Consider the following 25818-nt stretch of genomic DNA (forward strand, 5'->3'; position numbering starts at 1 on the left):
TAAATATAGAGTAGAGGATATAAAGTAGAGGATATACAGGCATTTTCCTGTCAGTTAGAGCCAAAGGGCGCACACTCCATTGATTTTGGTTCTCTACATATGTGATTTATGTTCATAATGTAATCCAGAACAAAGAAAAGAGGAGCTAAAATACATTGTACATGTATAACACTTGTTGACGACTATCACACGAGTCAAAATATTTGTTTTATGTATGGACTGTTGGTGATCACAGAGTCAATGATGATAAGGTAGCTTTGTATCTGACAATGATTTGGTGATTATACATGTATCATGTATTGTATGAGTTGTGATGTTTCTGTTTCTGAAGTTTCTGCTGAGTATGCAATGTGACTTGATATGTATGGTATATATCAGATGCCAAATATGGTTATGACAGTGATGGTACATATCTGTCATGCATTGTATAACACCTAAATAGATCCTTGTCATTTGATTGGTTGTTTGATATTGATCATTTGTCCCATTTTACCATAATGTCATCATTCATGCAATTGTGGTTCCATTTACCGTGCAATCTTGGATTCTTGCAATTTGCTCCATTTGCACACATGCCAAGGGCCTGGCACACTACGTACATAAAACGCTTGTGTTTGAAGTGTGCATGCAATCAAGCATATTGACGGACAGTGCACTAGCGTATATCACTCAGCACTCAATACTCTCTTGTTTCTAAATTCATGAAACATCAAATGGCAAGGATCTATTTTTTTTTTTTGGTGTTATATTAAACAAACAATGAATGTTTTTAATTCATGCAAGGGACAGAATATTTCATTTGGTGAAAGATGTAATTATTGATGCATTCAACTCGGCTGTGCCTCATTGAATGGATCATTTCATCTTTCACCTCATGAAATATTCTATCCCTTGCACTCATAAAAATTCATTATTTGTAAACTATTCTAGACTGTGTAAACTTGTCGCATAAAAGCATCAAATCTAGAATACTGCATTCATGATCAGGACACTATATCCAATATGTTTATGCATATATATATATATATATTTATATATTTATTTATTTATATATATATATACATGTATATATATATATATATATATATATATATATGTACATGTATTTATATATATATATTATATATATATATATATATATATATATATATACATGAATAACAGCAAAAGGTTTCTGCTCAGAGTCCAATGAAATATTGGTTCACAACTAGTAATTACTGTTGTGTGTGTGTGTGTATTTGTGTGTTAGTGTGTGTGTGTTATTTCTTTTCTCAAGATCAATGTGTTACCCTTATTCAAGACGCTGATACAGCTTTCTATCTTTTTCTGCTTTGTACTTGACATTATTATTTTTTTATTTTTTTTTTTGCAATACAACACATAAAATGGCCACCTCATTGGAAATACATATCCTCATGAAAAAACAAAAACACAGATCCCCTCAAAAATTGACACAAAGAAAACAACACCCTCAAATGGTCTATGAAAACAAAAGTACCGGGTAAAAGCTTAAGCTGATCAAAATAGGTTCCATACCGAAAGTAATCTTTCAGATTGTTCAAGTGTCTACTCACAATTTAGCAAATTCATAGTACATTATCTGAATCTATACAGTTTCCAAGACAGTAGAAGCTGATGTCGCCACTACGTTGATAAAAGAAAAATATTCATTATACATAGTACACTTGTAAATGATATATGAGGAAATTGATATTGTATGAGGCTGTCCTGAGTTTTTTTTTATTTCAAATTCTTGTTTCAAATCGTTCTACACACACACAACACACACCCACGCACACACGCACACACCCACGCTTTCACACACACACACACACACGTTTATTATTATCATCTCCATCTACATTTTATAAAATCATCTTCATCACCACCACCGCCGCCGTGGCGCCACCATGAACTTACATGGATCATTCGAGTCCCCTCGATATGGGGGGGGGGGGGGGGGGTTACCATATTCTACGGCAAGAAACAAAATTGGCAAGAGCTAGAAAGAGTACAAGAATTCAGGGAACTTGAATAAATTGGTTAATTAGAGAACTTGGTTGAGAGGCCGGGACTGTATGAAGGGCAAAACATGGAGGTACAAAAGAAACGCGTTCGTTTGTAGCTCCATGGGTAAAAAGAGGGGGGGGGGGGGGGGGGAGGGGGGGGGGGGAGGGGAGGGGGGCAATAAATTTGGTGTCAATTTTTTTGGTCCCTGGGGTATGGTTGCTGCGCTTCTTGAGGGATTCCACTACAACTATTCTATGGCTTTAATATGTTTGTATATATATTAGTGAGTTGTTATATTACATGTCTTAATTTCAGGGGTCTTATTATACAGGCTTGCTTTTCTAAGACCCCTCCACTTTATGCATCTACATGCATTGTCAATTTATATTCAAATATTATGCAAATTGTTTTAATCGCATACATTCAACAATGTATTCCTTGTTACATATTATTGTTCTTATGTAATTTCTGTATTGTGGAAACTTTGAATAAACTTGAAACTTGAACTTGAAAGAATCGCTGTATGCCCGCAGCTCCCAACTCATCTCGCCGGTGTACTCGCTAGACTCTCAGCTCCAGCAGCTGCGTTGTTGTCAAAACAAATGATTGCAGCTATCAGCTTCCGCGCGCTCGCCCTCCATGTGGAAATCCCAGCCGTACCGATTTGTTCAAGAGGGAAAAGGCATCGCTCGCTTTTCGCCAGACATCTAAACAGGGCTACAACATTGGACTCGGTGAGATGCATAATATTTATATCTATTCATCAGGATGCTACATTTGTTTAATCATTGAGCGTGCTGCTGGTACCTTGATGCCATACCTCTCTTTTCTGTTAAACGAAGATTGATTGCTCCCAGTAAAAAATTATGTCAAGTCCCACATACTATCTTCTGTGTATTCCCATGTTTAGCTAGCCAGGTTTCATCGATAGAATTGCGTGTTCTGCATGGAATTCTGCTAACGCGTTAGAACGGTGGGGCTGAAGATATGGATTTTTTTTTTACCTTGATTTTCCTTGATGTTAGGCATAAAGTATACTGGACTTATTTGCCCCTCTGGCTCTGCATCCTCCTGAGACTTGCTGCAAGTGTTATTTTAGTGATTTGCACTAAAATTTAATATTCGCATGCGTAGGGCAGGAGCATCATAGAATTTAGTATCCGGGTCATAGCAGTTGAATTTATGTTTCCATGACTTCTCAAGATTTGATTTGAAGGTATTGATACTACTGCTATTGATGACTTCAGGTGGTAGGCTGTTCCATAGCCTAGGTTAACTACTGGTACTTGGTGAGAGAAATTCCTTTGCCTTACATTTGAGTTTGCGTGGAGTTTTCTGAGCTTAGGTATGTGACCTCTTGTCCTGGAATATGTATATTGCTGGAAGAAATCTGAGCTATGCAAATCGTCTAGGCCATTCAGGATCTTAAACGTCTGGATCATATCTGCTGTGCGTCTCCTAAATGACAATGTTGGGAGACCCAGTTTCTTCAGTCGTTCTGTGCGTAGCTCGGGTTTCTCGGGCCAGGTAACAGCTTTGTTGCTCTTCGCTGTACATTCTCCAGTTTGACAATGTCCTTTTTTAGGCATTGGAGCCAAACACTGCTGCAATATTCCAGGGATGGTCAAATGATAGATTTGTAAAGTTGTACTAAGCCTCTTCCATCCAGGTTAGAGAAGGATCTCCTGATTAATCCCAGCAGTCGATTTGCCTTGGCACATACTCTGTTGACATGGTTAGAGAAATCACCATGCAGACTGCTGTCGAATATTACTCCAAGATCATTTTCATGAGTTCCTGTCAAAAGTTCTGATGTATCGTCAGGGTTTAGATAATAACTCAATCCAGGGTTTCTCTTTCCAAAACACATTACCTTACATTTCTTTTGGTTGAAAGATAACTGCTAGTTTATGCAGATCTTTCTGTAGATTGCTGTTATCAGTCTCTTCGTGCCATGAGGCATACAGTTTGGTGTCTTCGGCAAAGAGTTTAACCGTGGAATTTGCTATCATCTCAGGTAGGTCATTGATGAAGATAATAAATAGGATTGGGCCTATAACACTTCCGTGAGGAATTCCACTATAATTACTCTAGGAATTACTATACTTTCATGTGTGCTGGCTCCTTCTACTACTACTCGTTGAGTACGATCGAGAAGAAATGCTTTGATCCAGTTCAAGAGTTTCCCTCTGATTCCATATCCGTAGATTTTATTGAGCAGTCTTGTATGTGGTACACTATCACAAGCCTTGCGATAATCTACATAAATGCAATCAGCTATTTCTTTGACATCAAGAGCCGCACTCTTCAAGTAGTTGGGTAGCGCAGGATCTGCCCCTTCTGAACCAGTGTTGATGAGGTACTTGGGTGGCATTTGGGTTTTTGGTTAGCACAATCAGTCAGGAGTTGGAATTGAGTTTGTCATTCAACTGTTGTACAACTTTGTGACTTTTCCTGCTGTGCGTAGCCCAACATCAACACGGTCACTGACTGTCCGTAGACTTGTAAATAGTAATTGTGGACACGGTAATACTAATAGGGCCTACATGACTCTTGTGCAATGAATTTTCAGATATTGGCTAAATTACAATTTACCACCTGTATGCCAGCCATTGGTAAATTATTTTAGCATAGTTTCTAGGAGAGTGTGTCTTTATTCATTATTGGTTAGATTATATTTAAATCTAAGCTAGGTGAGAAGTCATACTCATCATAGTATAGTCATAAATTATGTAATGTTAGCAGTGTAGGCCATTGATATTTGCAAACTCAGATACGCACAAACACTAGCTAACTAGAGTAGCAGCTATTAGGTACTAATATGTAGATATTAGCAGCTTTTATTTATAGCTACTAGCTTTTGGGTTTGGGGACACATCTGAACCCACAAGTGAAGTAGAGCAAGCATATTTCTAGATCTCTACAAACGTACTCCAGTTTTTACTGTTACAGTAATTACACTCTCTTCAGCACTCAGAGTGGATTATGCTACTAATTGAAGCTTCATGATCAGCTGCCGGTAAACTGTAATTCATCCTAAATATCTTGTCCACTTCCATAACAGTCAGAGTGGGCACGGGTAAGGAAGGGTTGGGGGATGGCAGATTTGAAATACTGATCTCTGTTTATATAATTTGTAACAATGTAAATAAGAGAAATTATGTGGATGTCTGTTGGATCTCCATGAAGGTATATTAATTTATGTGTGTGCTTTTTTTGTTGTTGAGTACATTATGTTTGTTCTTGTGTATCTGCATGTTTTTATGTGCTTTGTATGAAGTGAATAAAGAGTATACAATGTAATAATAATAGTAATAATAATAATAATAACTTTTGTTCCTTTTAACTTCAGCAATGCCTATTACTCCTACAATGTACTTGTATAAAGACCCCCTGATGAGTGCTATTTCATTTCCTGCTAACTTTTGTTTTATGCTTTTACACAGACATCAAGGTAGAGGAGTATGCATCAGACAGTGAGTCAAACTTATTATCTTTCACTTTTTCATTACTTACTGTAAAGGACAAGTCCACCTTCATATACATGTGGATTGTGTGAATGCAACAATATTAGTAGAACACATCAGTGAAAGTTTGAGGAAAATCGGACAATCCGTTCAAAAGTTATGAATCTTTAAAGTCTGCGCAATCACTGCTGAATGAGGAGACTACTACAGTGTATGATGTCACATGCGTACAACGGTATAAGGAAAATAAAAAGAGAATTCCACAAAACTTTACTTTTTGAATAAAGTGCACATTTCTTCGACTCGTTACTGACGCATGTTAAGGGAAATAATATTATTCCCCTTGCCTTCTGAAAGAGAGGAGTCGAGTGTTTTGTTATGCGAGAAAAGTGAAAATATGTTGAATTTTCTTTATACTTTCTTTATATCGTTGTACTCATGTGACATCACAAACTATGGTAGTCTTCTCATCCAGCCGTGACTGAGCAGAAACTTCAATAATTCAGAACTTTTGAACGGATCGTCCGTTTTTCCTCAAACTCTCACTGATGTGCTCTACTAATATAGCTGCATTCACTCAACCCACATGTCTATGAAGGTGAACTTGTCCTTTAATATTCATGAATGGGGAATTCTGTCATAGTCTATGATATTTGTATACTTTTTTTAAAGAAATAACCCATATTTCAGAATAATGATTATTTTGCACAGATTTGATTTTATGCTACAGCACAGGATATATTCTTGTTGTTAAGGTATCATTTTAGTTGATTTTCAAAGCATAATCCTAGTACCTGTTACCTGTGTTCATCTTGTACCTATTGTTACATTATGAACGACTTCCATTTTGTAGCCTGTTAAATTTCAAACAAGTATATGTATTACAGACTGCATTTTGAGTCCAAATACCATGTTAAGGCAAACTTTGACATGGACTGCCATTTATAACATCATATTGCAGTTTGCACAATAATGGCACAAAATGAAAGTGAATGTCAACAAACGTGCATGGATCAATTAGGTATGTTCTTGTTATTGTCTCTCATATACAACAGAATATGTGCATATGAGTACTGAACTTTGTTATGTATATGTACATCATCTTTTTTTCCTATTCAAAGTGGGAATTGTTCCTGGATTTTCTTGATTTTCATTCATTGTATGTGTATGTGTCTTTGCAGCACTCAGAAAGTTGGATGTCTTGTACCTTATGTCGAGCCAGCCAACAAGGCATGCAAGTCCTGGAGAGGGCTAAAATGAGGGAAGTGATTTGGCCTGACCCACCAACTCAAAGTAGTCCACCTATGCAGGTAATGTAGATAATTATTACTGTTGATTATCATCCATTCATAAGACACAGAAACACTGGAACAGGCAATATGTTGTATTTACTAATGAGTATGTTTCTCTTTCATGCACAGAGGGAAGGGAGTTAAATGGGGCATCTAGAGTATCAAGTAATTTAAATTTCTAGCAGGAGTCAATGTAAATTCTTGACCATCTCGAGTATCCTTTGGTTTCATAAGGTTGTGTTACTAGTTTAGTTACTCATATTGTTCATTATTATTTTTTTTTTTGGGGGGGGGGAGGGGGGAGGATGTAGGGAAAGGGTTCAAATAACAGCATCTGGTAGGCACTTTCCACCACTTCACTTGTGTGGCAGTGATCAGTTGCGTAGCTTAGATTTAGACCATGTATTTTCCTGGTGATTTCATTGGAGTTTCCCTTCCAGCTGATTTGTCTCAATGTTTGGCTACTATCTTTAGCTCCCCTGGCCACACCCACCACAGAGAATCTGCCAGACCTTCATTTTGTTATCCAGGCCTGTACAATGTGCATAGATTATATCCGTATACAGAAAATATGGGTTTCCTTTCCATCTAGACTGACCCCATGTTTCTTGTTTCTTTTTTATGTTTCCTCTTGATTCCCAGGATGCATTGGCATACACTACCATAGATGAAGCATTTTCAAGCATGCTGCAGTTCATGACTACCAGTAGTCGACAGTGCAAGGTAAGGAATCAGCCAACAGATAAGATGAATAAGAGTGGACCACCAGGGGAAAGGACATATCCCCAGCTTCTCTGAGTTGTTGATTTAATAGACACAATGATAAATGGTAAAGAAACTATTCTACTTGCCTCTTTTTTTTTATTCAGCCATGTTTGTTAGCTCCCTTGTGCTTAGGGCTCCATGGTGTGAAAGCACAGGATTACAAAGTGAATTCATAATTATAATCTTAGTAAATGGTCCAAGCACCCATTTCAGTGACATAATGCACAGATTATGGTGTGTTCCTGATGTTTGTGGGTCATACATGTCGGTGTGGTTCACCTTTTATCAGACGTGAACACAATGAATATCAACATCAACAATTACAACAGTGTATGCATTTGTACAGTAATGAATTTTACTATTCCAATACATGTACAGTAATATAAAAGCATGAAGTACGTGTATGAACTTGTATAATTTCACGCAGTGTGAGATCAAGCTACTGTGGAATAGTTGAAATAAACACAATTACTTTGTAACTTATTCCTTTTATCATAGTTCACAATTATTCGCATATGTCAGTTTACACACATGAGACTCGAGTGTACATGAACAGAATTGCAAATCTATTGTCTCCACGAATGGCACTGAACAAATGCATTAATGCACTCCAAATCAAGATACATAGTTCAATGATAAGTATGTCCTATCATCACAGTTAATCTGAATTTGCTCTTCGACAGAGCATACGTGCTAGTACATGTACAGCCAAATTAAGCACACTCCACCGAGTGTGGTGTAGATCCCAACAGTATGCATTTGTCTTCATTAATACAAAGTATCACACATTGCCCAACTGGTTTTGTGATGTGAACAAAAACATAGATTATGAAACATATACACATGTATATTTGTAATTCCCTTTGAATGTATATACTACAACATAGAGCTGTACACTTACAGTGTATCATTACAGTTTGTTCATATTCAAAAGATTTCTAAATAGCATGACTTTAGCTTGTGTTAATGCACATGTAAGTTAAGAGAAGCCCTTTACAAAGTTGTATTCACACTATCTCTTTCTTCATTGAGCATGTATGTTGATTCCCCTGTACATAGGCCTCCCTTGTATTATTCCACAGAAAACAGTGACAGTGCATTCATCACAGTAATCGTACCTTAACAGCATGCTCCAGTGTGAAACTTGTCAAAAGTAGCACAGATTTTGTTCTGTTATAATGCAATGTGACAGGAATATAGACCTGATTGGTATCATTTAATTCCAGTTAAGCATCATGTCTTTTTTTTATGGGTGTTGTTTTCTTTTTTATTACAGAGATATTACGCAAGCAGGCCATTAGCAGCTCACAGTTCTTTGGACAGGAGACACTGCAGTAGATTCCATGTCCCAACATACACTGCAGTGAAACAGAGACACCCAGTGAGTTCATCTATTCTAGGCAATGGCTTATTACATCTCATGTTTCTGCATCTGAATATGCTCAATGGAAGCACTGCTTGAAGCCAGAACATAGTTCTTGTATGCCTGCAGAACTGTTGATTTTCGCTCCAAAAATGTACACGTATGCATAAGAAATGTGTGGAATAATGCTGTAATAACCCAATTTCAATATGAAATATTAACCAAAGAGGTTTGCCAGAAGTCCACAATCTCAGAACTTGCCTGATCGTGGTTGCTACATAATTTTTCATTATTGATAATTGACAGAGCAGGCCACAGTGATCTTCCGTGCTAGAGTGAATCACATGCTGCTTGTTCGAAAATACGATTGCAAAGGTACGATCGATCATCGCGTAATGTTCTACAGTCCCACAATGCTGAAAGGGGAGGGCTATTCTGGAATAAAATTTGTGGACTACGATTAAATCATTCTTCACTTTTGATCTCAAAATACTCCACAACAACTTATCATCCTGGCAAATCACATCAGCCTGGTAAGTTTCTTGCTAGACTCTGTTGATGTATTGTAAGCACATTCCAAATGGTGGAAGATGAATATTTCAGCGATTATGATCATGAGAACTATGTTGTGGCTTTAATTCTTGTTTTTTGCTGCAGAATTTGTCATGTTATTAAATAGTGGAAAAGTGAGCAAAGAAAATGGGATTCCATCGGGATTCGAACCCGAGACCTCCGGATTGCTAGACCGGTGCTCTACCGACTGAGCTATAGAAAGCCCTAGTACAGTGTTCGTCCCAGAAACCCTTAATTCTCAATGCTCGGGTGGTCAGAAGCTATAGCAGTGTGTTTGTGTGTAACACACACGCACACACTTGAACCTGGCATAAACCCGAAGGATAATTCAACTTCAGTTTATTCTGTCTTTATTTGTTACAAACTCAAAAAGCTGCATCACTTCGGTGATCCCTCGCATTTTATCCCCAAGTTGAATTATCCTTCGGGTTTATGCCAGGTTCAAGTGTGTGCGTGTGTGTTACACACAAACACACTGCTATAGCTTCTGACCACCCGAGCATTGAGAATTAAGGGTTTCTGGGACGAACACTGTACTAGGGCTTTCTATAGCTCAGTCGGTAGAGCACCGGTCTAGCAATCCGGAGGTCTCGGGTTCGAATCCCGATGGAATCCCATTTTCTTTGCTCACTTTTCCACTAATAATTTATATTCTTTCTGGTCAGTTTATTCTGTCTTTATTTGTTACAAACTCAAAAAGCTGCATCACTTCGGTGATCCCTCGCATTTTATCCCCAAGTTGAATTATCCTTCGGGTTTATGCCAGGTTCAAGTGTGTGCGTGTGTGTTACACACAAACACACTGCTATAGCTTCTGACCACCCGAGCATTGAGAATTAAGGGTTTCTGGGACGAACACTGTACTAGGGCTTTCTATAGCTCAGTCGGTAGAGCACCGGTCTAGCAATCCGGAGGTCTCGGGTTCGAATCCCGATGGAATCCCATTTTCTTTGCTCACTTTTCCACTAATAATTTATATTCTTTCTGGTCAGTTTATTCTGTCTTTATTTGTTACAAACTCAAAAAGCTGCATCACTTCGGTGATCCCTCGCATTTTATCCCCTAGTTGAATTATCCTTCGGGTTTATGCCAGGTTCAAGTGTGTGCGTGTGTGTTACACACAAACACACTGCTATAGCTTCTGACCACCCGAGCATTGAGAATTAAGGGTTTCTGGGACGAACACTGTACTAGGGCTTTCTATAGCTCAGTCGGTAGAGCACCGGTCTAGCAATCCGGAGGTCTCGGGTTCGAATCCCGATGGAATCCCATTTTCTTTGCTCACTTTTCCACTAATAATTTATATTCTTTCTGGTCAGTTTATTCTGTCTTTATTTGTTACAAACTCAAAAAGCTGCATCACTTCGGTGATCCCTCGCATTTTATCCCCAAGTTGAATTATCCTTCGGGTTTATGCCAGGTTCAAGTGTGTGCGTGTGTGTTACACACAAACACACTGCTATAGCTTCTGACCACCCGAGCATTGAGAATTAAGGGTTTCTGGGACGAACACTGTACTAGGGCTTTCTATAGCTCAGTCGGTAGAGCACCGGTCTAGCAATCCGGAGGTCTCGGGTTCGAATCCCGATGGAATCCCATTTTCTTTGCTCACTTTTCCACTAATAATTTATATTCTTTCTGGTCAGTTTATTCTGTCTTTATTTGTTACAAACTCAAAAAGCTGCATCACTTCGGTGATCCCTCGCATTTTATCCCCAAGTTGAATTATCCTTCGGGTTTATGCCAGGTTCAAGTGTGTGCGTGTGTGTTACACACAAACACACTGCTATAGCTTCTGACCACCCGAGCATTGAGAATTAAGGGTTTCTGGGACGAACACTGTACTAGGGCTTTCTATAGCTCAGTCGGTAGAGCACCGGTCTAGCAATCCGGAGGTCTCGGGTTCGAATCCCGATGGAATCCCATTTTCTTTGCTCACTTTTCCACTAATAATTTATATTCTTTCTGGTCAGTTTATTCTGTCTTTATTTGTTACAAACTCAAAAAGCTGCATCACTTCGGTGATCCCTCGCATTTTATCCCCAAGTTGAATTATCCTTCGGGTTTATGCCAGGTTCAAGTGTGTGCGTGTGTGTTACACACAAACACACTGCTATAGCTTCTGACCACCCGAGCATTGAGAATTAAGGGTTTCTGGGACGAACACTGTACTAGGGCTTTCTATAGCTCAGTCGGTAGAGCACCGGTCTAGCAATCCGGAGGTCTCGGGTTCGAATCCCGATGGAATCCCATTTTCTTTGCTCACTTTTCCACTAATAATTTATATTCTTTCTGGTCAGTTTATTCTGTCTTTATATGTTATTAAATAGTCAGTTCTGAATTCTACTGCTTATCCTACTTAGAAGAAAGACTTGATTAGTTTTTAACTTTGTCCAAAAACGGTATATAGGAAGATGTCATCTGATAAGAAATAGTAACTTTAATTTTTTTTTAGTTCATTGCCAACTTTCAACTATAGATTCAGAAACCCAACCCCTCCCTCAAGGGAAAACAAAAATGATATAAGACCAAACATGGGCTCAAATAACAGATTTATCCCAATGAAGTACTAGCAACGAATGATAAAAGTTGTAAAAAAAAAAAAAATCAGCATCAAATCACCGAAATATTGTTCCTTGGACTAATGGGTTTATTTGAGGTTACACCAAATTTAATTGGGAAAGCTGACATACAACTTAGGCAAAAGTGTGCATTTTAATGATGAATTACCTATCCCTGTTGAAGCATAGGCCTTCTGTAATTTTGATGTAAATTAAAAGTTATTGGAACTCCAAGATCTACACAATAAAAATAGAAAACAGCCACTGTTCAAAACAAGAAAAGAAGGACAAGTTCACATCAATTTTTAGATTGTCACAACTTGTTTATCAAACTTAAAATATGTGTGTTATGCACCATGCGACCTTACAGTTTCAACATGGCTTTTGAGGCCTTATGATCCTGTAGTTTGGTTTTATAGTACAGGCAAGCAGTGCCATCATGGATATATACTAAATCTATGAAGAATTTTTAAGTATCATACCTCCACCCTGAAGGGTGCAGAAGCCATTATGATTTCAGGTTCTCCAAGACTTTTTTTGCAGCACTAACCTCATATAGTAATGCCCATCAGTAATATACATAGTTTTTTTTAGGAAGTGTAGATATTGAATATTGATGTAAATGTGATGTGTTGTCTCCTTTGATCACAAAGACAAAGAAAGCTTTGACATCTTCTTTTAATCGTTCCAGGTCTTTACCTAACACCATCCCTACAGCAATCTTACATATTACCTTCTTTACTCTCCCTTCAGCTCCAAAAAGCAGAGGATGTCCACATACAAGTGCAGCCAGGAACATATGCAGTGACGGCAGGGGGCTGGGGGAAGGGCTCTGGACAGCAGACCCATGTGGTTCACATCAATGCTGGACAGAGTGTTAGCATGGACTTCAGTTTGTGACCCGAGAGGAACTTTCATTATTTTGACAACATTTTTTGGCAGCTGAAGAACTTGGACAGCCTGGCTGAAAGAGACATGTCAGGGGCCAGATGGAAAGGTCTCACTTGATAATGTCCTTTGTGAGAAATTATTCATGATTTCTTATTTGCTTTTCACAAATCTTGTTCATGGTGATTTTTTTTTTAATCCCTTCTATGGGTACTTTGTAATGAAGAACAGTTCAAATTGCATGAGGAAGCCCAGCAAAAGCATTTGGCAGAGGGGTTTTCGTCACATTCAGACATCCTTGTTGTTTCTTTACTTTGGAAGAAGAATCACAGAATTTGCATGAGAGCTGAATACTGAAATGGAATACACACCATCACAAGAGCACTTTGTTTGGCCTTGTTCAGTTTGCATTTAGCATGTCCATGTAATGAGATTGTCATGGTCCACATGATGATTTAAAGGAGTTTCCATGGGCACAACTTTCAACTTTGTAAAAGGAGAACAACGTGACTGATATGCTACTTTGGCGCAGAAACATTCCCTCAGAGAAGAGTACAAAGTAGCTGGCCAAATTTTGCCATCATCTGCCTTCTGTATTTAAGAGGATTTCAGTATTACAAGAAAAATCTCATTATCCATCATTTTTTTAATAATGAGGTTCACCAAGATAGATGTTATAGGTTTTCTATCATGTTGAAACTCAATAGGCAGAGTAAAAATACCAATACAGCAGTACCGTGAAAAAAGGATGTCAGTTATGCTTTGTTACTATAAGGCCATGGAATTTTCACCTTCATAGTACATGAATTCCTGGATTCCCTATATGTATGTAATGTGTGTCATGTATATACACTGTACGTGTACATCACTGTGATAGGAGTGTCACATTTGTCCCCATGGCAGTGTCAAATGTCTGTGTCTTCGGTCAAGTACCAGGTTTCCATTTTCATTTTTTTTTTTTTTCAATCATGAAGAATGATTATGTTTCTACTGGATAAAATTCCTTCATGAATCATGCACAATGAGGAAAATCAATCCATTGATCAATTGTCTGCTCCTTGTATAATCTTTTGGTAACATCAAAATTTGTTCAGCGTGTTTATGGAAGATTACATAATATATTATTTTCTTTGTAGGTGGCTGGTGGAATATTCAGCAGCACATATGAAAAGTACAGAATGTTGTCTGACTGAAGTAACCATACAAATATTAATCAGTTGGAGAAGGTAATAGGGCGGAACCTCCTTTGAATGTGGACCTAAAAACCATAACTATTACTTTGTACTGGTACTGTATATTAGGTGTCTCACTATATCAGGTACAAAACAGAGAAAGATATTGAGTCCTAACTGAAGAGGGTTTTCCAATAAATCCAACCTCTTTATACCAATGTTTCACTGAAATATGATCCTCGGTTGTGCCCCAACCCAAAGGGTTCTGGAAGCATTATGTATTTGGCATATTTGTCTGTTCGTCTGTTCACTTGTCCCACCCGCATCTCATCATTGTATTGTAATACATTGTTGTTGTTGTTTTTTTTTTTTAATTCAGTGGATTTATGCCCCTAATATTGACCACACCAGAAGCATAGGGATCCGAGTAAACTATTAGTTCGGTTGTTGTTTTATTTTTGCCAATAAAGATTATTTTCAATTGCAGGTTCAAATTGAATTCTCGAAAACTGAAAACTCTGCTTTGAGATTGATATCCTGGGCATAAGCGTGACATGGACAAATTAAATCTTCATTTTTATGTTGATATGAAGCTAGCTGTTGCTTTACTTCTGAATTAGAGGTTTTCTTTTCATGGACTTCATGCAGCCTTTTTTTTTGGGGGGGGGGGTGTTTGGGATGTGTTTGTTTCTTTGCGTATTAAAGAGGCAGTCATGGTGATTTTAATGCAATTGATAGTGAAGGAAACAGTGCTCGCAATGTGTGGATCTGTGGAGGAAATGTCTGCAATTAACAGAACAGTCGATTTCCATTATAGCAAAGTCCTTGGGCCCAGCAGTTTTTTTTTTTGTTTGTATTGAAATTTCATTATAGCCGAACAAATAAACAATTACAAAAATATAGAGCAGATAATGTTAGGGCCTGAATTTTTACTTTGTTGTAACCGGAATATAGCCATGTTCATCATAGCACAATTGCACTTTATACTGTTTGTTCTGAAATATTATGATAGGCCCCTAGGCCCTGATTTGCCCTTAATAACATTCCAAACCTAGCATCATACCGTCTTTGATATTCCATACTACAAAATCAGTACTTTGATTTATGTGAAAGCGCCATGAAACAGCAATTAATTGATGATTTCATTTTCCATGGCTGCAGTTTGGCTGCCAATTATCTTTGATCATTCCACGTGTTTGTATGGGAACTACTATTATTGTAAACAATATTGATCGATTGGGAATAGAATTCAAAATACACAGTGTGTTTTCATTTTTCTAGCTTAATGTACGAACACTTCACTCACATCTTTCAGAATTCAAGGGAAACGAATTTGCCCTTTAAATAACACATATCACTAGCAAAAGGAAGGAATGTACACTTTTGATAGAAACGAACTTTTGTGGAAGTCTTTTTATACATGTAGTTCCTATATATTGTCCTATTGTGACTTCATGCATTGTTATAGTGATGGCAGTCACAAAAACTTGCAAAATTTATATCTGTTGAACAAATTGTCCAATTTCACAACATTTCAACAAATCTTATTTGTATGCCCTCTACACTTTCAAATGCATTATCAATGCATGGAGTCAGGGTCTTCTCACCTTGCAGTTAGTGTACTGTGTAATATTCATTCCTGCTGAACACTGATCTGGATATCGTTTAGTTGACATGTTATGGACGCAGATGTAGGTGTGAAAGTAATACTATTATGTGTGAGAGCAATCTTCTTCTTTTTTGTTTTGGTTTTTTAAAATAAACATTCCGTGTATAAACCGGTTACAGCCATTTTGTCAGTTATTTAGTTGCAGGGTATACTCGGCTTTGATGATTTCTCCTTTGATGATTGTATGGGCCTACATTGAATGTGTTCTTGTATCATATGGCAAATTAGAATAACATGCAATGCAACACATATTTCTCTTTTGGAGTTAAAAGGGCTCAGTTAAAGTTTTTTCAATATTTACAATTTGTCTGCTCATGGCTCAGGAAATTATGCAATGTAAATGCAAAATAATTCTCAACGTACTAGTCATCAGCCGTAGTTATACATCTACCTATCAAATTCTAGCTCAAACCGTTCCTATGTTTGGTTTTTATACCACAACAATATGCACTGGAAAATCAACTTTCAAATTGACAGGGAGCCCACTTTGGCTCACTTTGGCTTTTTCTCAAATGATTTTTGGTACATGTGACTGGGTGTGATGAAAAACAAGAATTATGTCTCGCGAGGTGACCGTCGGTGTATGGATACACTGTCATGTCCTTTTTCTCTCCATGTAGCAATAGTGACATCTCATTTATCACATCTTTGCAGATAGAGTGCATGTTGGAATACATGTAGTGATAGCAAGTGTATTGGATGTAGTGTGCGCAGCGGACACATTAACATTTTGACCCGGGCGGCATGCATTCATCACTCCATAAACATTCACTTTTTCATAATACAAGTTTATTTGTCAAAAAGATGGCATTGTCATACATTTGTATTTCTTATTCTTTAGTCATACATTACATTGCACATTCATGGACACGGCCAGAGGCTTGTTACTTTTTATGAGAGATGGTCATGACTCAATCGTCATGGACAAATGTTGACTTTGATGAGAAAACTAAATACTAGTACACTGTAGAAGAAAACTTTTTTTGCATTTCATGGTGGGAACTTCCCATACACATACACGTGCATTGATATCAAATACAGTGTATTCAGATTCATTGTCATTGTCCTTGCATTCACCAAAACGTAGCTATAGTAATATTCTACGATTTGCAGGGGCGGATCCAGGGAGGACCGCAACCGGCGCATGCCCCCCCCCCCTTATTTTTTGTTGAAACAAAAGAAATAAAAAGAAAAAATGGGGGAGGGGTGCGTGCGCCCCCCCCCCCCTTTGATTTTGTAAACGCGCCCCCTCTTTACGGAATTCCTGGATCCGCCGCTGGATTTGTACCACGATTGGTGTTGTGGGTCTCATATTGATCTCTTTAGCGGATCATATCAAAATACAATGTACTGTGAACTATGGACCAAAAAAAGAAAAAAAAAGCGTTTTGCACATCAATAAAGTAAATACAGTACAATAAGTAGATAATTGTCATCGTGTAAGCCTTTTTTTTCTTTTAAACAAGAACATGACATTGTTTCAAGTACATATATCCACAGCTGGCCCTTCGTATCGTAATTCTATTGTATATCGTACGGACACAATTGACGTAGGTACATAAAAAGGCTCTTGAGCCTGTTGAGTTTAGGCAAACTATTTCATACACAGTATTACGCCTTCCAGTGGCGGATCCAGATTAGGCCCACCGGGCACGCGCCCCCTCTTTATTTTTTTGTTAAAACAAAAGAAATAAAAAGAAACGGGGGGGGGGTGCGCCCCCATTTAATTTTGTTAACGCGCCTGCCCTTTATGGATTTCCTGGATCCGCCCCTGCCTTCAAAACAACTGATTTTTCAGAGATCAAAGCACCGTTCTAACTTGTCATCATGATGAACAATATGCGAACTTTAATCAACAATACTGAGTCTACATTCAGCATTAATTGTCACATGCTGCAATTGCTTGATGCTAACTACTGCTTACACTTCCACACTCACACACACACACACACACTCACACACACACACACACACACACACACACACACGCAAAGACACGAGGAAACTATCAAGTATTTCCCAATCCACGTCGTTTGCATATACATGTATGGAGAAAATAGAATGTGAGATTGTCAACACTCCTGGTTAAAGACACATAACCCTCAAAGATAGACTAGCCGTCAGGCTTATGGCTTGTAGCAACATGATCGTCCCGAAGACACCCTTTATTTCGATGTTCTTGAAACATCTCTTGGCGATTCTCCTCCATATGCATGTAGATAGATATTAATCTTCCTCAAGCCGTTTTTCTCCTTGATAGAATATCTCTCAGACTTCTCTACGATGATCATGTTCGTGTAGCAATTCGGTTTATTTTCATATTCTGCTAATTAATTAGGCACGCTTGGTGACGTCACAGACGCAGAACGGCAAAGGAACTCGTTTGTCCCGACAAGCGTCAAACATTTGGTACATACTGACTTGTTTCACCTGTGAGGGAGAAACGGAATGAAAAACAAAGATGGATATCATGTAACGGTAATACCAACAAATGAAAATATGAAATGTTAACTTTCTCAGAGCGGTATGTCGCGTTTTATACTTGCACAAATCATTTTCGTAATCCTGTGCCTTGCAAATATCACATGAATTCCCGCCCTTTTTTCTAAGGAAAACTCTCGTAGTGTACTAGCTGTAGTACAGTGTATCTATTTCATGTGCATGTACACCTCACGTTTATTTCCAATAGTAAACTTGCCTTCAGCAAGTCATGACGTTTCCTTCCGTAGTAGCAATTGTTCTCGGTTCAGCTGGAAATTAATTGCTAAGATACATAAAGGAAGGGCTCCTGCGGACACGACGTAGTTGTAGACTTTTTTTCAGGGCAGTTTTGACCATTTCTTCGAAATCTTTGTCAGTCGCAATTTTTAAGTACCTTTCGATTCATCCTTTGCCAGAGAAAGTGTATTTTTGTCTTTCAAATCTCATCGTGCTTCCTAATGAAGACTTGGTCAAAAATAGTTAACGGTCTTTCAAATATTTTCACCATTTGACTACATTTAACCATGTAAAAATATTGCATAAAGTAATGAGACAAGAGATTTCCAGAGTGCACAACAGGAAATCTTATATGAATACAGATGAGTCTTATCTTTGTCAATAGAAGAAATCAAATTAACGTTTTGTGTGAGCGTATGCATTTTGATGCATGCCTTCTAGCCGAAAGTAACACACAGTTCGAAAGGAACAAACCTGTTTGATGTCCAGATTGTCGTCAATTACCAAGTCCCAAATGGTATCTTTCTCGACTGTCTGGAATGTCATGTGGTACATCCACCTCGATGTCGAGTTCTGTGGCTTGTTCTCATTTTCGTTGACGAACACGTGCAAGAGGCGCTTGAAACTGAGATCGATGCACGAGCTCGGTCGGAAAGGCGTCTTCGATTTAAGCTCTAGTTTCTCCTGACAGACATGGAAATGGGAAATTAATGATGATAATGAAATAATTAAAAAAAACGGTGAGAGGACTGTTCAGTCAAGCGTGCTTTACATCGTTGTTTAAATCTGGGTATGAAAATGTATGTCTCTATAAGCAATAATAAAAATTGTGCTGGTCAGTTCTAGCATGTACAAGCATTGTGATAAAGTACACAGTATGACAATAGGGATAGTACAGTATTGGTAGAGATGAGAATTGGGCTTTGAACTTTTTGCGAGATACCAAGAAAACACTTATGATGTAGTACAGAGCATACCATTTTAAGAGGAATTCAAAGTTTATTTGATGAAAATCGGGTTTGGAATGACTGAAACATCCAAAAACAAAGTAAAACAAAGCGATCGTAATAAAGTGTGGGTCCCACACTTTATAAGAATCGCTCTTTTTTGATATCTCAGCCATTTCAAAACCAATTTTCATCAAATAAACGTTGCATTCCTCATAGAATTACATGCTCTTTCATATTTCATAAGAGGTTTCTCATTATCTCACCAAAAAATGTTAGAAATCTGAAATTAGGTCTCAACCAAAACTGTGTGATCCCTTTGATATGCACGTGCGCTATACATACATTCTATAACCATACAATCCATCCTTTTTATTCTTTTTCTTCTCTGATGCATGCAAAATTGAGTATATTTAAAACTTACCTTGCTGTGCTTTGCATTTATATGTGAAATTCCCGCCCGCGCCATTTCGACGTGTCGTTTAGTCCATTCTTCTTTCCTCAATTTCTTTGAAACATAAAGATAAACACGAAACAACTAAAGATTGGAACATTTTTGGCGTAGATCATTTTGACTAGAAGAGGAGAGAGCGGATCTCCTTTCCGTGCGTGTTTATAATTATAGTGCGTTTGACCAATAAGACGCAAAGCATAATATAAAAAATAGATATCAGCTACTATACGTATAAAATAGTATAAGTTCGTTCAGAAGGATATGGGCTGCAAGTTTTGAACGAACATTTTAAAGTATACAAGCGTTGAAAGAAATGTAGCAGATCTGTGGAAATCTCAGCAAAGAGGACATGCACCATCAGAAGGTCAGTTCATTGAATATCGTAGTGGACAATGATAGCCATCCTAAAATAGCTGAATTGCAACCGGAGTGTAGTCAAAATAATCACTTTTGAGACAAACTTTTCTTTTCCGCGAGGTAATGGTTGCCTGATTTCATACGTCATTTAACGTACTTATTGTTCTCAAAACCATCAAGGACACAGTGCTTTTACGTATTCCCTGTGGGAAATGAAATGAAACCCCCATGCACAGAAGCCAATGGAAAACACTTAGCAAGTGCCTTCAGGGAACAAACGTATAGTTTACCATCCAAGAAGTCTACTCAAGAATAATAGGCCAATATAATCCACCACTAGGCTAATATCGTGTGAAAATGAGGCAACACAATATAGTGAGGCGGTTCACAAACAACCACAGCGTTTTCCTTTCCTTTCGATTTAATATTTCACCGACAAGTTCGAGTTATTCCAACAACTACAACATAGGGTAACCTCTGGTAATCCTATGTAAGTAAACGTAATAACCTGAATGTGCCAATCTTCCGGCATGGATATAAAGCCTATCTCATATAGAGCCAAGAAAACAAATTCGTTTTCAGCCTGTTACACCGTCTTAGTGGTCTATCTCTTTTGAAATTTACTGTGTGATATGCGATAAACATACATGACTACCTTCAAGGTATCTCAAGAGCGGGGCCCATACTGACGGAACCATACTGATGTCAGTGATGCTAAATGCCGTGCGTTATATTATTTCTTTTTCTGGTTTTGTTCTGTTTTGGCTATGGCTGGCTAAAATACGAGGTTCTCGTAGTGCTCGAAGCGCCAATAATGTTGCGGTCGACTTTATTCAACACATTTTTTTTTTTCATCAGGCGAACAGGACAACTTTGATCAACAAATGAAAACATAACGTTATGCAATCTGTCTTCACCAACGATAACATCACTGGATTTAACCGCAGCTGCGTAGTAGCTGAGGTGATTGGTTTCGGCACGAAATCATATTCAACCATCATGCTTTTTTGGTCGGTAATTAGCAATTGTGTCCATATTGTTACGTTATTGCAACGCAACAGAGATTTTCTTTGAAGGGTGTGGCTCTTTAATTCTTGCTGACTTCTTGTCAAAGCCTAGGAGCAATCAAACGTCTGCCAAGTCCAGGGTCATAACACTGTGCATGCTTTACAAAAACAAAAACAAACAAACAAACAAACCTGAATCCGGATCATGATCATGATCATCACCACCAAGTTAACAGTAATCTTTCATTTCTTTAACCACAAAGGACCTATCCTTAATATTTTAGCACATCCGTTCATAGATTTTGGAGTATTATTGCTGACAGCCGAAGAAATACATGTATACCATTTCTACAGGTTAAAGTATGGGTCAATGGGGAACTTATAAAGTCATGACATAATCCCTGCATTTAATCTATATACGTGGTTACAATTCATGTCACTGCGTTCTGTTGTGAATACATGCGAAATTCAAAACAATTCTGCAACTTTCTGTTTTCCCTTCTCACTATAGAGAATAACATTTAAATGACTGAGCTAACCTTCATAACTCCACATACGCAGCTCCACATTGGCATGTCTGCATCCTCGCATCCCCTCTCCCGTGGTATCTCCTCTGTGAATATATTCACGGCTTTCTTTCCTCTCGCCCCGCCCACAGTTTCCATGTAAGGAAAGTGCATGAGAGACTTAATGCTGAGATGGAGATCTGCATGAACCTGAGAACAGGTGAACTTTAGCTTAAACTTTGAACAAGAATATTGCACGTGTTTTCTCATTCATAATTCATCAATTGTAAGCATGAGTTAACCTTCTTCTTGCTCCGACAATCGCCAAGAACTGTCCAAGCCAGGAATTGCAACGAAAATGGAGACTGTCCCCTTTGTTGTTGTTCATGTGCATTGTTATGTACTCTTCTCATAGAGAGCAATATCTAGTTTTACGGATGGATGTCTTGCGCCAATTTTGAGACATATTATTGATGATCTGAACATGGACCTTTAGGGAAATGAGTGACAAGTACTAAATCAATGAGTTGGAAGAAATCTTTCGATATGACAGTCATGTAAGGAAGCATTAAATTCATTTAATTCAAATATTCACACTATTGTTATCCAACCCGCAACAATCATAAAGGCAACACTTGATCCTTTAACCATACTTCTTTCACTAACGAGGATAATTATTTCAAGTGTCACCAGAACTACAGTATATAGTATTGATCAATTAATCTCCTTCCTTGTATCACTTCGTTCAACCACCCACAGTTCTTCTTTCTTAAATCTAACGAAAGATTAGCATCATAAATGTACTTCCTGATTACTTGTGGTGAATTCAGCTTCTCACCACAACAACTTTATGTTACAAACCTCTTTTTCTCAGTACAATCTGTAATAAACCCAACTAAGCAACAATAGTGAATGTAGAGATACGCGTACCCATGACAGAAAATTCACAACCTAAATAGCTCATTGAGGTATCGGAAATTGGCGCCTGTTCACACTGTGATCTTACCATGTATTTGTCTTGATTGTTTGCTAAATTTCGGAAAACGTCTGGGCGTTGTTGCAGCATCCATGTTGGCATGGTGACGGAAAGAAATGGTAGGAGAGTCTCATAGTAGCTGCCAAGATTAGAAGGATCCTTGTGGAACGGTTTACCATGGTCCCCTAGAATAAACTGTTGACATTAGAGGATTTGACATGAAGTATAAGATAAATTGTGGACTCCACGGATACGGTTGATACACTCAGACATGAACCTACACACAAACATCACATACACACAGATATAGTGCGTTCCTAAAAAAGAAGAAGCTAGCATTACATTAAAACTTGGTGTGAAAAACAAACAAACGATGAGACAAAAAACTTACAGAAAGGTTGGTTTCGTACTTTACGAACCAAAACTTGGGAAAAGTACGTTTTGTACCCTGGCCTTCAAAGGACCCTAACTCTGTGATCCGTGACAATGGTGACGCAAGCAAGATGTCGAATTAAAGCTGATGAGCCACTTTGTATTTTAGTAAACATTTCAGAAGAATTTCACAACAAAAACTGTTTATGCGTCTCTACATAGAAAGACATAACAATGATGTAAATAGCCACTACCATTGCTGTCAATGTAATATGCAAAACGCATGTCAAAAAGGATTTGTGTCAATATGATTATACTCACTATTACTAGATTCTCGTCTTCTTGCAGTAAAGTTTTCAGAGTCTCAGCCAGCTCCTTGTCAACCTGGTTGACAGACTCCATTTCCTTCCTGCAAAAAAAGAAAATAAAATAAAAGCTCAAAACCAATTCATTCATTATCGAATTTCACTGGATTCAGTCACTTAGTCGTATTGCACAAATTGCCGGGTTGAATGAATAAGGGCGAACCACTACAGGTCAGAGTTTTCCGATGTGTGTCTCACAACTTCAGTCTATTGATCTATTGATACAATACATTCAGATAAAGTTAATTGAATATTATTAGAGAGGGGCAATACTCTTGCACCATACCTGTTTGTTATCGTACTAGACTATGCCCTAAGGTCTGCAATTGACGGAAAAGAGGAAGAACTTGGATTTCATCTGATAAAGCGGAGATCCAGAAAAATCGGGCCAGAGGTGGTTACAGACCTCGAATTTGCAGATGACATCGCCCTGTTATCAGAAGAGATGCACCAGGCACAGGAACTTTTGCAAAGAATTGAAACATCAGTGGCAAAGGTTGGCTTAAAGATAAACGCAAAGAAAACAAAATTTATGTCAAGCAACCAGACTGGTGTTGTGAAGCTACACACAAAGGATGGGGCTAATATAGACCAGGTACAAGATTTCAAGTATCTAGGCTAATGGATGGAAAGTACGGCTAGGGATGTCAAGCAGAGGAAAGCGGCAGCATGGTGTGCCTGTAACAAACTCAATAAGCTTTGGAAGTCATCTCTCTCAAGAGAATTTAAGCTCCGACTATTTGCAGCAGCAGTGGAGACAGTACTACTGTATGGCTCTGAGGCACGGGACGGTCACACCAAAAATTGCTAAAGAACTTGATGGCTGTTACACACGCATGCGTTCAAAATGTTAGCTGGAGGCAAAATATGACCAACACAGAACTGTATAGGAATCTACCTAAAATAAGCCAGAAGATTAAGATAAGGAGGCTTCGCTTTGCCGGCCACTGCTTCAGGAGCAGTGAGTGTGTTTCCAAACTGATACACTGGATGCCCAAGCATGGGAGCAGGAAACCAGGCAGACCAGTGATCAACTTTGTTGACGTGCTGAAGAGAGACACTGGTCTAGACACCAACGAGACAAAGACCGCAATCAATGCTGGACAGACAAACTTGGAGTGCCATTGTGGATCGAGAACACCACTCGAATTAAGCAAGTAAGCAATGCAAATGAGGAAGGAATTTCTGTGACAATCAGGACGATCAAATCATGAAATAGAGATCGCAATTAACACAAAATTTAATTGGCCGTTTATCATTTCGTGGAAACCGAAATTTGTTGTTTTGTTTTGTTTTCATTTGGTATGTGTGTGCCGTACACCTAATGGTCATCACACACTGGAGTTATTATATAATGATTATATCAGAAGTATAGCAATAGTTTCAAACGACAAGAAAAAATGGTATCAGTCCATCTTATCGTTACTGTTATATCTTTGCCTATTATGAGTCTTTACCTATTGTGAGTAACAAAGCGATATGATTGATATTTTGCTCCTTTTATATCTTGCAAGTTTGTTATGTCTGTATATAGTCAAATTGCTGGTGCAGCTAATGTTGGATGTGAAACTCTACATGTGGTAAGCAGAGAAGGCGAGTAATTTCATTACTATACCTGTGGCCTGCGTTTAAATCCAAAGCAGCCCATTTGGCGGGATGTGGGTGTCGAAGAAAGTCTCTGGTGTAGTTCAGAATGTGCTCGTGTAGCATGTGATTACCGTCACACAGCCCAGAGAGAACATCAGGTGCAATCTAAAGGAGGAGAAGAGAGAGAAAGAGGGAGAGAGATAGAAAATCACTAAACGAATCGTAGTGTCAAAGTTCACGAGACACCATTTTGCAGCGCATCGAAGGCGTGTAAGACTGAAGAGCGAAGCTATTTCGATGTTGGGATAATCACAGAGAAATTATACAGTTCTGTCAAAAGCTACTAGTGGGAGCTGAATGGGCTCTGATCTCTCTGAAAGTAAAAGTGGAATTCAAGAACACTTATTTCACGCTGTTTAATCGCTAACTTTGAAAACATTGCGTAATGACAGTCAATAACATCAAACGGTAAGTTTGTTTCTTTCTTTCTTTCTTTCATTGTTTTTTTCGAGTGATTTGGTGACTTTTTTTCCTTTCTTTCTGTCTGATCTTACCGACATAAGTACTGTAGTGGCAATTTGCAGTTTCTTTGTTCGTCTAAAAAACTGCTAACGCGAAAAAAAGTAACTCTGTACCTCTTGATGTGTGGCATAAAATATCCCAGCAACAATTAAATTGTATAGAAATATTGAAATTTATGTTAGTACCTCTGTATGTGCTTGTATATTTTGTGAGAACGTAGAGGACTTTGTTTTCGCCTTCAGCAGTG

The 25818-nt window shown here is 38.2% G+C and overlaps 1 protein-coding gene and 1 pseudogene across 1 annotated transcript; one reads left to right on the forward strand and one right to left on the reverse strand.

The window, feature by feature from the left end:
• Window positions 1-6664: 6664 nt before the first annotated feature.
• LOC139712044 (A-kinase-interacting protein 1-like) lies at window positions 6665-12956 on the forward strand. The gene is made up of 4 exons (XM_071623882.1): window positions 6665-6787; window positions 7412-7492; window positions 8811-8915; window positions 12785-12956. The coding sequence occupies exons 1-4, from the start codon at window positions 6674-6676 to the stop codon at window positions 12929-12931; spliced, it is 447 nt and encodes a 148-aa protein (XP_071479983.1). The 5' UTR covers window positions 6665-6673; the 3' UTR covers window positions 12932-12956.
• A 5138-nt stretch (window positions 12957-18094) lies between these two features.
• Window positions 18095-25818, reverse strand: part of LOC139712045 (uncharacterized) — a 38710-nt pseudogene continuing 30986 nt past the window's right edge.

The sequence above is a fragment of the Diadema antillarum genome, unplaced genomic scaffold (genome assembly GCF_040938485.1).
Source record: "Diadema antillarum isolate AM-2024a unplaced genomic scaffold, OU_Dant_1.0 seq00001753_RagTag, whole genome shotgun sequence".
Taxonomy (NCBI): domain Eukaryota; kingdom Metazoa; phylum Echinodermata; class Echinoidea; order Diadematoida; family Diadematidae; genus Diadema; species Diadema antillarum.